The sequence below is a fragment of the Pseudorca crassidens genome, chromosome 14 (assembly GCF_039906515.1).
Source record: "Pseudorca crassidens isolate mPseCra1 chromosome 14, mPseCra1.hap1, whole genome shotgun sequence".
Taxonomy (NCBI): domain Eukaryota; kingdom Metazoa; phylum Chordata; class Mammalia; order Artiodactyla; family Delphinidae; genus Pseudorca; species Pseudorca crassidens.
Genome location: NC_090309.1, coordinates 37,625,242 through 37,638,935, shown reverse-complemented (window position 1 = coordinate 37,638,935; position 13,694 = coordinate 37,625,242). Strand labels below are relative to the sequence as shown.

Genomic DNA, 13,694 nt, shown 5'->3' with positions numbered 1-13,694 from the left:
AAAGTCTGCTTTTTCCAATATACTCTTCTGCCTCCCTAGAAACCAATACTGTTATGAGAACCTGAAACAGAAAAAAAACACCAATAAATTAAAACAAACAGAAAAATCCTTGGATGATGGTACATATTTTGTAGGGATTCTTCTGAAGGGACTTCAGTATTTACAGCTTTAGAGACTGATGTTGTACAGTTGATCCTTGAACAGGGGTTTGAATTGGAGGGGCCCATTTGTACAGATTTTTTTCAATAAATATAGTACCTTTATTTTCATTCTACAGATCTTTAAGTGTGGGGGAAGAGTTTGTGTTCAATTAGAGATCATAATAGGTAGAATCTTAAGAACTAGGGTTTCAGTCCTGATTCTATCTAAATTGTTTCAGCTTCCTACTCCTTTGTTTTTGGGGCAGAAATAGCAGTAGTCAGATTTTCCACTGCGCAGGTGGGGTGAGCGCCCCTTCCCCCGCTACCACCCTGTTGTTCAAGGCTCAACTGTAATGTATAACATACCTAATCTAGTATACCTACCTATACAACAAGGAATTCTGCTTACTTCCTAAATCTCTCTGGACCCTAGAATCTAGACTGTTATCATTTGGGTTCACTATATTGAGAAAAAGCCATTTAAAAAATAATGCCTATGGACATATATACACTACCAAATGTAAAATAGCTAGTGGGAAGCAGCAGCATAGCACAGGGAGATCAGCTTGGTGCTCTGTGACCACCTAGAGGGGTGGGATAGGGAGGGTGGGAGGGAGACACAAGAGGGAGGAGATATGTGGACATATGTATATGTATAACTGATTCACTTTGTTATAAAGCAGAAACTAACACAACATTGTAAAGCAATTATACTCCGATAAAGATGTTAAAAAAAATAAAAGGCTAAAAATTAAAAAAATAAAAATAAATAAATAAATAATGCCTATAGCGGTTCTTTAACATGACTATCTACAGACAACAAAAAGGATTAGATGAAAATGACAAAACTGAATTTCCACTAAAGAATGAATTATACATTATGCAATTTACTAAGCAATTAACTTAATCAAGAATATACATGTCTTGGCCTCAAATTCTTTTTGGAATAAGAAAGGATATAAATTATAAATAAATATGGACATATGTAATGTATACCCACATATATATGTATATACGTGTACATATACATATATATGCACACACACATACACACAAAAATTTCAAATAGTGTTGTTTTATTCCTTCTCACTAGGAAAATGGTAAAACCCTCAAGTTAACATGGTTTAAGGAAAGTTTTGGTCTATCTGGATCCTTCTTTCTTTGCTTATCCTGTTACTCCATTAGTGCCTTTATCCGGTCTCCATCCCATGCTGGTCTGTGTTAGAAAGGCTTACATAACAAACAACTTAAAGTCTCTGAATCTGTCTGTGATGCTCAAAATTCAGACAGTAGTCGTCAATAAATTTATTTCTATTATTTGAATAATCTTAGTTTTTAATTTGTTACTGAACAGATCCATGCAAAGCCAGAACATCAGTAGGTTTGTCAACCTCTAACGTTTTCTCTGTAAAATTCTTTTCAAAAGTCATTGATAATTGAGAATAGCCTCTCTCTTCCTCCCAGCACTGCTCTCTGCTCCAAAGTCTCATTTTCTTGGTGTGCTGCCCAGCAGCCGTGGGGTGGTAATATAGACCAGAATTTTCTAATTCTATGCTTCGAATGGCTTACAGCTGTGAAGCATGATATTAAGCCTTTCAGGCCTGGGGCAGGCAGTTGGGACTCCCTCCGCTGGTTGCCTCCAGCTTCTTGCAGGCTTTGTCAGAGGATGGCCCAAGATGAACAGTCTCTACAGGTGGAATGGATGATGAATAATGTCCAGTAGTTCCACAGGCCTCTTATCCAAGCATAGTAGTATGCTCGGCAGTTGGCTGCTGAAGTAGATGTCCAGATGGTAGAATACATCCTTGGCTGTGCTCAGCACACTGCAGCCAGCATGGAGCTCCTGGATGGTGCAGCTCTAATGGCTCTGAAACTCTGACTTCACAGACATCAGATACTTCTGATTGTTTGCAGCTGATGTGCTCTTTAATGGCATCCAAAGTAGTTTTGGTCTGATTGATCCAACAATGCACATGTGTTTTACAAATTAAAGCTTCATCATTATTTTAAAATACTTGGTAGAAAAAAGTTCAGCTGGATTCAAAATCCATTTGCCTTATCATGTCATGTTTCATCATTGTGTTTGTCAATAAAAAGAGCTGTTAGATTCTTTGAATAGAATATCAACCATTATACATTTTTGAATGGTTGCAAAAGAAATAGTTTAAAATAATTTTTATCACCTATTTATGCAATGTTCCTCATGAATGGTGACTCTATTAGTTTCCTATGGCTGCTGAAACAAATTACCACAAACTGGGTGGTCTATAACAACATATATTTATTCTCTTACAGTTCTGGAAGTCCAAATGGATTTCTCTGGGCTGAAATCAAGATGTTAGTGGGGCCACGCAGCCTTTGGAGGCTCTAAGGGACAACCATTTCCTTACCTTTTCCAGCTTCTGGTGGCTCTTCATTCCTTGGCTCATGGATTTGAATCATCACCTTTTCTCCATTTCCATCATCACATGCTTTTTTCTTCTCTGTTTTCAAATCTCTCTGTCTACATTTAATTAAGGACACCTGTGATTACATTTAGGGCTACCCATATAAACTAGGATAATCTCTCTACTTGAAAATCCTTATTTAGTCATATTTTTGAAGTTATCCTGTTATACCATACAGGATAACACTCACTGGTCCTGGGGATTAAGAACTGGATATTGTTGGGGGGCATTACCCAGCCTACCACAGTGACTATCAAGAATCTGAAGAGATTATCAGTTGACAGTCTTGATCAGAAACTATGTATAGCTATTTCAAGCATAAAACCTGATTAAAAAAAATGTGTTCATGCAGGCAAGTTCAAATTTCTGACTCAAAAATTTGAAAAGATTTCATCTCAGAGTTTTTTTTTTTTTTGCGGTACGCAGGCCTCTCACTGCTGTGGTCTCTCCCGTTGCGGAGCACAGGCTCCGGATGCGCAGGCTCAGCGGCCATGGCTCATGGGCCCAGCCTTTCCGCGGCATGTGGGATCTTCCCGGACCGGGGCATGAACCCGTGTCCCCTGCATCGGCAGGTGGACTCTCAACCACTGCGCCACCAGGGAAACCCCATCATCTCAGAGTTTTATACAAATTCAATGTTTAATATTTCCCATATTACTTTGCATTTATTTTTATTTTCATTACTTTATATATATTTAAAAAGCAGCTAATTTTTCACCAAGTCCAATATAGAGGTCTACAAATTCCCTCCACGTTACCCCAGGATGCCATACAAATATTATCTTCTTTTCTCTGTGTCATGATGAGGAAAAGGTTGGGAAATATAGCTCTACAAAGTTTAGGAAACTAATACAATGGAGGAAAGAATGCCGGTGGTGTAAGTGAGCTAAGTCCATATCTATTGTAACAGGAAGTCAAAACATACAATGCCTAAAATCCAGAAACCAAAGAAATAGCAAAATAAGCATTTAGAAATAACAATCAGGTATAACTGAGGTAACTGTCAGAAGAAAAATGGTTGCCTCTGGGGTACAGGGCTGGAATAAAGAGGGGCAGAACAGGAGAGAACTATTATTCATTATGGGCATTTTGGTATTTGCTAGATTTTTTTTTAACAATGTGCATCATTATTGAAATTTTTGTTTTAAAGTTCAATTAAAAAGGGTATCAGAACTTAACAGCAATATACCACATTTTTTCCTTTGGTCTTTTCTCTAATATGACATTCCTCCTCCTTTTCATTCTAAGGAGGAAAAAAACAGTTATTTTTTATTTGCTAATCATATTACCCATTTTAATGACCTATAATTACCCAGTTATTTAGGCTTCATCCAAAGAATAATCTTGAAGATCTTCTCTTTAATATTTAGTTAGGGTGGTGGGTATGAAGTGCTTAAAATAAATTTCCTGAGACTAAGTTAGGGAACAGAAGTTCTTTATTCCTTCCTTCCCAGTGGTGGCACTGGCAGGAAATTTAATAAGCTAGACCCAAGCAGAGATGTTTGGAAAACCATCAAAAGATGTTTGATGGAATGCACAACAGGGAATCTTTAATATGGTTGAAAGAGGAAGAAAAAAAAGGATTAAACTGAATACTTTTCTATTTAACAGCTCTTCTCTATGAGGATTTCAAAGTCACTAAGAATAAGTAACTTCATCATCTATGCATATGTCACCTTAGAAAAGCAGTATAATATTTATTCTATCTTATGAGTTTCGCAAGAGATGTATTATTTCACAGTGAGTTTTTTTTGTTTTTCCAAATTATGATTACTTAATGATCTATGTTTATTAGAAACTCTGAGGGAATACAGACTGTTTCTTTATGGTTATTCCTAGGCCTACTCACTCTGCCTCTATAATCAGGGCGGGGGGGTCTGTAGATGTAGTTTGGCATGTGACTGACATACAACAATTTATGGGCATCACCATTTGTGACCAACATTCTCCTCTGGGCAAGTGCAGAACAAGAGTAACAGGACACAACATAGTAAAGACCTGCCTTCTATGCAACTTTCAAAGGAGAACCCACAGGGAAATTATTGATAAGCATGAACAAGATAACACATGTGGTTAAACTGCATTTTTGTGAGCCTAATGACTTTTAAGACTACTCAGAAGATTGGTTTATCAACTCATTAGACAATTATCTGTAATGTGAGACAACCCTGTTTTTTAAAACACCTTATTTGAAATAATTGCTACTGTTTTGATATAAACTTAAATAACCTTCAAATGTAATTAAAAAAAATCATACTGTGAATAAATGGAAGGATATAATTGAAATAACTGAAATTCACTTGTTTCGGAAAACTTCCTGATTCATTAACAACAGAGTGTTGGCAACAAGAAAGAATGAAGTCTTTCTCTTTCTCAAGTATTTGGAAACATCATTCACTTTTTAGACTACTCATTCATTAGTAGTCTGTCTCACAGATATTACTTGATATCTTTTTCCAGTTAACCCGGTTTGGTTACCTTCTGATTCAAATAAAATGTCCTATTGTTAGGTCTAGTCAGTAACTGGCAACTTCTGACTAATAGTAGTCCCCTTTTTCTTCTTTCAGTTGGTGGTCTAGGATTTAGATGGATACAGATGGAAGCCAATATTGAGCATGGGCAACAGTTTAGTGTATAGTTGTTGCCTGGTCTCTCGGCTAAACACTTTGTGCATGACATAGAAATTTTTATGTCTCTGACGTGTTCTCCAAAACTGCACTGCTTTATTTTCTTGTGTGTGGGGAAAAGGGGGTACGATAGACAAGGAAAAAATTAAAAGACCACACACATTGCTGATCTGTACACTTATTTCATACTTTAGTAATTTCTAAACCACCCTGTATTGGATAATGCTCTTGGTGAGTAGTCAGCAAAGCTTACTGTAAAGTCATCACGGCGTTGCATTTACTGCTATTACTCTTATACTTGGCCCAAGTTCACATTCTAGGTGGAAATAACTGAAACTTAAAAATTATTTACCTCTAAATATAAATTATAAATTTAATCTTACTTACAGCTCTCAAAGAGTAGCGAACAGGATACAACACTGCAAGTTAAAAAGATTTAGTGGCACTAAACTGGTCATTCAGAATACACTTATTGAGTGCTTGCTATGTACCAGACACTGTGCCAAGCATTAAATCTAAAAAGGCACCAAAAAGGATGCTTAGAAACAGGGCAGTAGCCATCGTTTCCTTGTGTTGATAGAATGTTCCTATCTAAAGAAAAAGATATGGCAAGGTTGTTATACATCCCAGGACATGGAACTGGTTAACTTAAACTGAATTTTCTCATGTTTCTATTGGGAAGTATAAAGAAGGAATGAGAAAATTATAGGCAGAATTATATCATCCTTGGATGGTAATATATAGTACCAGCGAAAAACTGGCTTTCAGGCTTCTTTTTAGTTTACAATCCATCTCATTCCAACTCATAACTGTACACACATTCCTTCCCAGGCCCCCATTTCATCTTCCTTTAGATTCTGTCCCCCCGCAAGTTTCTGCAAAAGTTTCATCTGTAAATCTATCTATCCACATTACAAATTTCTAATGATACAGATATCAACTTCATGCACCTTGAAGGAAAATTCCACTGTAGTGTATTATGAAAAAAAGGGATCACACACACACACACACACACACACACACAAAGTGATTTTTCAGATATTAAAATGTGTAAATATATTTCAGAAATAGACAACAGCCTTTTAAGCACACTTGAAACTTCTCCACGGCCATGATCTTTCCTCCTTAATCCCACGTGATCTGCTAAGTGAGATTGTTTCTAGTGGCTCTGAGATAGTGGGAGGTTCTTTTACAAAATGTTTGGGGGTTCAGAATTTAAATGTAAATCACTATGTAAAGAAATTCCACTTTACAGGGCACCATTTGAAATAATATTTGAGAATATAGCTTCTAGAGTGCTACTTCTCTAAGAGCCAGCCTCTGAACTGATATAGACCTAACCACTGAAGACAGGTAGTTACTTTTTGGAGATTTCTTGAGGCAGCAAATGTACAACATCCTTTGGTACTCTATCTCAATATATAATCGCTCATAAATCAAGATGTCATTCTTAGGTTTTACCAAATACTCTTGCTGCAATTAAAACTTACTTCCTCCCCCTTAATCTTTTGTGTAGGTAGGAAATAACTGATCATCCTTCTTAAACCTTGTATAATTAAAGACTCTTCACTGCTCTTCAGCTTTATCATTTGTAGGCTAAGCAACCCTATGGGGCTCAAATCTTTTGGTAGTATTTTATTTTGGTGTTAACGCTGATGGATGGATAAATACTGCTTATTCAGTGCTGGAACAATTTCTCTACTGTACACAAAGAATGTAGAGATTCTGATCAAGATCTTCAGTCTCCAAATGCTGCTATTAAAATGTAGACATTTGGATTTTACACACTTCTTTGGGGAAATCAGTTTTATCGCTGAGCGGTTTTTGGGTGTGATCCTTTTGGATTTCACATAAGAAATATAGTACCAAGGGTTATCATTCTCCAGCATGACAAATGAATCACTGGCCTTTTCTGTGTTACTTCAACAACATTTCCATACGAATACATAGCACTAAAAAAATAATTTGTTTACAGAATGATTCATTTAAAAATTCTCACTTTACCTTGATTAGTGTTGTCCAAGGCCTCAAACTCTTCTAGAATGACATGGTTTACCTCCAGCACCTAAACAGAGCGCTGACAATTCATTTGTCCTGACGCAGGTGCCTTAGTCCTGAATTGTAAAGTCTGAGATACACCCAGTGACAGGCGCACTGGGTCATACAGGTAGGTGGGGTTGGCAACATCAGGTGTGATTTAGCGGGCGCTGCGCTGGCCCTCTTGTAGTTCCCGACTCACTGCAAACGTTAACATCCTCTTTCCTTGAGGGCTTCAAAAATCTATTAAAAGGAAAGCACCTCTTGAGGGGTAACTTAAGTCATTTTCCCTTTTATCAGAAAAGTAAACGCCTAACACTGCGGAAATCTCTAGAGGAATAGGAACCGGGGTGGTGGTTCTGGTGTGAGAGCCTTCGCTTGGCGTTTTCTTCAATGCCCTAAATTCCTCCTCCTGTTAGTTAAGTCCCACACATCCAACTGCTTACTGTTACTCTTTAACGCATCTTCACCCTTTGGAGACCAGATGTGTGGGTAGAGTTTGTGTCTACCGAGATAGGGCCTGGGCTCTCTCGGGGTAGCTGCGCGGGGTGCTCTGGCTCTACTCGCCCGATAGATATCTAGCTTCAGTCTCTGGTAAGCGGAAACATTTTTAAGCACGACAAAAATAACCACTCGTGCTTCAGGTTGTCTCCCTTGCTGAAGTATCTGTGGAAGACTGGGAGTTCTACTGGTGAAACATCCCTGGCCCAGCCGCTGGAGGCGCAGCCCCAACGCGCGGCATCCGAGTTCGGGCTCGGGCTCGGGCTCGGGCTCGGGCCGCGGCTCCGGCTCAGAGCCCACCTCCGCCAGGCTCCCTCTGGACGCATACGCCCCGCCCCCTGCCACTCCCGCGCGCCTCATTGGCCAGGCCCTGAATCCGCCTCGGCTCCTGACTGGCGGCTGCTCCTGTCTGTCTGCGCAGTGGGGACATTTCCGCCGTGAGGGGGGCTGCTCCAAATGGAGGGGGAGGGGAGGTGTTTAGGAGAAAGTGGGGGCTTTGGGTTGCGGGATCCCGCAGCCCGCTGGACGAAGGAGGTCAGAAGCTGGGCTGCGACCACTGGTGAGGGGTTCAAGGTGTGCATGTGTGAGGGGAGAGGGGGAGAGAGAAGGTTGCCTCAGAGGTGACATTCTCTCAACCTGCGAGCCTTCTTCCAGGCGCGCCATAAACGCCCCCAATTTCCCAGCTACTAAAGGAAGAGGAGGAAGGTGGGTCTCTGTGGCGGTTTGGGGAGGGGCCGGGGCGGGCTTCCCACCACCCCTTGGGCGAGTGTGTTTCCCTCTCTGAGGCGTGTAGAGCCCCTCTGCCTGACCCCGCTTTGGCCCCGGAGGCCCAATTTGGGGTTCGACCAGGAGGAACTAGAATGTGTGAGGGTCGGGGCGGGCCCTCCCTCCCGGGCTCCTGTCCCTCGGAGTCGCCTCTCCCCTCATGGGTGGCCCCCCAGCGTCCGCTGCGGGGGAGGGCGTGTAGCCTTCGGCCCCTCCCGGAAAAAAGCCGCGGCAAGCTTGCCGCCGCTCCCAGCAGCGAGGCGTTGGTCTGGAGGCCCCCGCCCGCCCGCGCGCCGAGCGCCTCTTAGTCCCGGGACGTTGATGGGCCGGTAGAAAGGGTTGAATCGTTCCCCTCTGCCTGCCTTCCCCGCTTCGCGATCCCTGCAGGGCGGGGACCGCCGTTGGCCAGAGTTTCCCGGGGAACTGTCCAGAGGCCGGACGGCAGAGAGGGGAGGAGGAATAGGGGGTGCGGCCCGCCTGTGCCTGCGGCCGTGCAGCTCCGGAGGGCAGTGAAGTAGCCGCTCTAGATACGCCTCTTTCATTGATGAAATTTAAGTTCGTGTGATATTACCTTTTCCGGGAGCCTCCAGCTGGCCCTCATTTGCGTCAAGGGTTTAGTGTAGCCTGGAGTTCCGAGCCGACTCGGTCGCACCAAGTTTCTGTCTTTTGGAAGTGCGGAAGGTTTTCCTGGGTGTTTTTTTTTCTTTTCTTTTTTTTTTTTTTGAGGCAGTTTTAGCCGCTTTGAATACTCCCTTAAGTGGCAAAACATAGGAAGAGGAGAAGGAACTCGTCGGTTGTTAAAGCAGGGGTGGAAGAGAGACCTGCCCATAGCGTGACTCCTCTAGGCATTTGAATATATATACACACACATATATATATAGGCCAGAGTATTTTAATAAATCACTAAAATGTCGAGATTTGTACAAGGTAAGACACGCTTCTTTTTTCTCCCGGGTTGCTTTAGCTGTACCGAATTTGGGTACTGGCAGTCGAGAGGTTGGTGGGTGGTTTGGAAGTGGAAATGTTCATTTGAGATACAATTTGCGAAACCCTTTTCGTTAAATTGACATTTGAGCTGTCTTGAGCTGCTGGGTTGGCGTTTCAGATACATATAATTTATACCCCTGTACTCTGCTGCATTTAGTTCTGCCTCCCTGAAATCAGGTTAGTAGCACTCTGGCTCCCTGGGATAGGGGCTGTAAATGATGATAAAACAGGACTTTGGCTGCTGATTAATCCCTGTTCTCTTTTCCGGGTCGAAGTCAAGGTAACTCTGGGTGCGGACGGGAAGGGGAACTGAGAGGGCTGAGGAAAGGCAGGTGGGTTTAGCCAGGACTATTGGGGAAGCTTTAGCGTTCTCAGCTTCTCCGTTTGTGTGTACGTGGTCTGAGTCTCAGATTCATTTATTGCGAAACCGGGAATAGCTCGTAGAAGCTGGAGGTCATTTCAGCAGGAGAAATGACTTTGCTGCATTGCTGTGTTTATTTTTTCCCCTTCTTTGAAATCTGTAAATATTATTAAGGTTTCTTTCAAATTAGAAAATTGTTCTCTAAGTTCTATATGTGTGTTAAAAAAGGTTTAGGGAATGCCTGTCAACTGAGTTAAGCAGTAACATTGTGTGTATGTGTGTGTGTAACGTGTACACATTGAAATTGGTGCTACTTTAAACCTCTGTCATCAATTTGTAGCATAGGATTTGCCTTCTGGTAAAAGTAAACCCTTTTCTTGCAGACCCCAGAGTGTGAAAGCTTCGGCCATCTTGCTGAACACACAGCTAGTATAAAGTTCACAACCACTTAATGTGGCTCTCAATAAATGTAATGTACTTAAAAAAATTGTGTCAGTAATGGCCATCATTTGGCCCTGCGCATAAAAATGCCCTAGTAGGTTTTATATCACTTTATTAACTCTTCTTTGAGTTTTGTATAATAAAGTAAGAGAATTTGCCTGCATTATTATGAAAACAGATGGGACACTTATGTCTGCCTTTAGCACTAAGCTCAGAAATGTCACTTGTCATTAGACTTTTAAATTCATGTTATGCCTTGTATGTGGTAAGAGATGCTTCTGTTTAGGTTGAATAAATGTCTTAGTCAAGAATAGAAAGTAGAGGTAACTGTCAGAAGTTTGCTGGACTTTGTAACAACAATATTTAATTACCAGCAAGCCAGTATTGCAATAATATGCTAGAGAAAAGTGGACAAGTCACTTCTCTTTAAAAGTTAAAAATAATATTAAACTCCAGGTGTTCCTCGTTGTTATGCTTTAGTGCAGCCTACAGAGATGGTGCATGTTGACTAATGTCATATCCTTTGCTGTTTGTTAACGGCTAATTGTTTTCAGGAGATTCTAAATAAAGTGGCAATACCTGTGTATGTTGTTATTCCTTTCCCTTGTCATCCACTTTTTTAAAAAAATCAGCTTTTTATCTTGAGATTTTTAGAAAAGTTGCACATATGTCAAAACTAAGAAATTATCACAAGTACCTTACTATTAACTAAGCTACAGACCTAGACTACTTTTCCATTATTCAATCCAACATTGCATTTAATTGCCATCCAGTTTGCTCTAAGTGGTAGTTTTCTTTTTAAATTGGCAATTTTGCACAAAAAGATGACACCTCTCCCCTCCAAAATTTTTTTAACACGATTTTGCTCCTGTTTATCATTGTTTAAATTTGTACTTCAAGTGTAAACTCTCTGTATGTTTAATTAACTCTGCTGCATTGATCATTGATAAACTTTATTGGGTAATGATTCTGCTGTCTCCACAGATCAGTTTTTAAGTGTAAGCGTTGGGATTTTTGTTTTTGAATTTTTTTTGGTAGCAAAGATCAAATTGTTTGATCTTTGCTGTAGCATTTATTGATATTTCCACTCATTGACACTTAGCTTGTGCCACTTCATAAGGAAAAGATTGAACAAATATTAGGCCTCTAAACTGTTTTCATATGTTGTCTCATTTAAGCTTCACAAGAGCCCTAAGAGGTAGTAGATTTTAATCATGACCTTACAGATGAGAAAATTTAAGTATCTTATCCAAAGTTCACAGCTAGTAAGCACTGAAATTCATATATAAATGTGTCTTAAACCCTTGTCCTTTCCAGTACCTTTTATTGCCTCTTATGTTAAAAAACTTATCAGGCTGCTGATTAATCCCTGTTCTCTTTTCCGGGTCGAAGTCAAGGTAACTCTGGGTGCGGACGGGAAGGGGAACTGAGAGGGCTGAGGAAAGGCAGGTGGGTTTAGCCAGTCCTGACTGTTATCAGGAACAATGGCTTCTTTCTCCAGCTAGACTATCAGTTCCCTGTGGGCAAAGATAATATTATATTCCTGAGGGAAATACAGTGTCTTGAAGTGGTGGATGCTCTGAAAGAATCTGTCATGGATGACAAATGAGAAATGCAGACTTTCCATGTACTTTTTAGTAGTTTAGCCTACTTTTTTTTTTTTTGCGGTACGCGGGCCTCTCACTGTCGTGGCCTCTCCCGCCGTGGAGCACAGGCTCCAGATGCGCAGGCTCATGGGCCCAGCCACTCCGCAGCATGTGGGATCTTTCTGGACCCAGGGCACGAACCCGTGTCCCCTGCATTGGCAGGCGGACTCTCAACCACTGTGCCACCAGGGAAGCTCCTAGCCTACATTTTTGGTTGTAGTTTATTAACACCTCTAACATAAATGTTGAGAAAGATAAAAGGGATGGACCTAGGCTTGAATCCTGTTACTAACAGGTGATCATAGACAACTTTTCTGAACCTTCGTTTCTATTTATATAAACATTGGATATTAGTACTTATGCCAAAGGGTTTTGAGAAGCTGAAATGAGATTAATTACATGAATGCATTTAGATGGCCAGTAAATTTTACTTTCCTTTCTTAAAATGATGGTAGCTTTTTGGATAGAATTGCCACTATGAGTATAACCACATGTCACAAACAAACAATGCACCTATGACAGTTCTTTATTTTCCTATTCTAGGTTTGGTGTTCAGGCCTCCAGCAACTTGGGAGTTGATATATATATATTTTTAAAGTATGGGGTTGGAGGGGAAAGCTTGAACAGTGATGTGAATACATAATTGGTGACAGTTTTTGTTTCAGTCCAATCAACAACTAAAATTATGAGCTCTTACAATACGCAATGTACTGTATTGGGATTTCTCCTGTATCCCTTATGGTTGGCACTTGAAATTCAGATCTGTGTATTATACCTGTGTGTTGTGTACACGTGTTTGAATGTCCTGGAACCTGGGGTTGCTATTCTCGGCTTGAATCTCTTCCCTCAAATCTAGGCAATGTGCTTTATAGCAGCGGTCCCCAACCTTTTTGGCACCAGGGACAGGTTTTGTGGAAAACAGTTTTTCCACGGATGGGGGCGGGGGGATGGTTCAGGGGGTGATGTGAGCAATGGGGAGCAGCAGATGAAGCTTTGCTCCCTAGCCTGCCGTTCACCTCCTGCTGTGCGCCCGGTTCCTAACAGGGTTGGGGACCCCTGCTTTACAGGAAAGCTAGATTCTCAAGCACTTTGTAAGTTATTAGGTAGAAATGTTTAATTAATAAAAATAGTTAATGTCAATAGGCAGGAGAATTCCCAGTATGTATTCCTTGGCCAAAAGAAGGTTCAACTGGCTTTGGGCATCTCCCAAGTCTGTGTTAGAATTACTTAGAATTACTTCTCATAGGAGGACTCTTTACTGGATCTCTGGCTTAATTCCCTTGCTGGTGTATTCTGCCCTCAGGTCACCTTCTGTCTGCCTGTGAAATTACATCTCCATTTGCTAGTTTTCTCCATCCCAGGGGTTGTTGCAGGGCCCACAATTTTTCTAAATAAATGTGACTACTACTTAAATGAGAAAGGGCCCCTTGTCACAGTTGGAGGTGACACCTCCTCCTGTGACCCTGCTGGGTCATCAGCAGCTGTGACTTTTGCCAGGTATGTTAGTCAGTGCCATTTGGAATTTGGCTTTTCAAAAGTTGTGAGAGCTATGGAGCAATCTCCCTACATGATTTGAAATTTATAAATGGCACTGGGCCTGCTGTCATCTAGACAGCTAAGGCTGTGTTATGTACTTATACTGTAATTTAGAAGAACTTTTAGAAATTATTTATTTATTTATTTAAAAAATTATTTTTGGCTACATGGTATGCAGGATCTTAGTTCCCCACCAGTGATTGAAC

At 40.9% G+C, this 13,694-nt stretch overlaps 1 protein-coding gene and 1 long non-coding RNA gene across 8 annotated transcripts in view; one reads left to right on the top strand and one right to left on the bottom strand.

Annotated features, from left to right (window-relative positions):
• The window catches only part of LOC137205647 (uncharacterized), a 113,453-nt gene extending 105,436 nt beyond the window's left edge, over window positions 1-8,017 (bottom strand). The window contains exon 1 of the long non-coding RNA XR_010934234.1: window positions 7,219-8,017. This is a non-coding gene — a long non-coding RNA (uncharacterized lncRNA). The remainder of the gene's footprint in view (window positions 1-7,218) is intronic.
• A 154-nt stretch (window positions 8,018-8,171) lies between these two features.
• Window positions 8,172-13,694, top strand: part of UGP2 (UDP-glucose pyrophosphorylase 2) — a 55,181-nt gene continuing 49,658 nt past the window's right edge. The window contains exon 1 of one of the 7 annotated variants that reach the window (XM_067704912.1): window positions 8,172-8,311. In XM_067704912.1, coding sequence (XP_067561013.1) covers window positions 8,209-8,311 — 103 coding nt within the window. In that variant the 5' untranslated portion in view covers window positions 8,172-8,208. Of the gene's footprint in view, window positions 8,458-8,822; window positions 9,445-9,553; window positions 9,682-9,759; window positions 9,785-13,694 lie in introns of those variants that run through there. The other 6 variants (XM_067704917.1, XM_067704914.1, XM_067704915.1 and 3 more) reach the window with 6 other exon arrangements.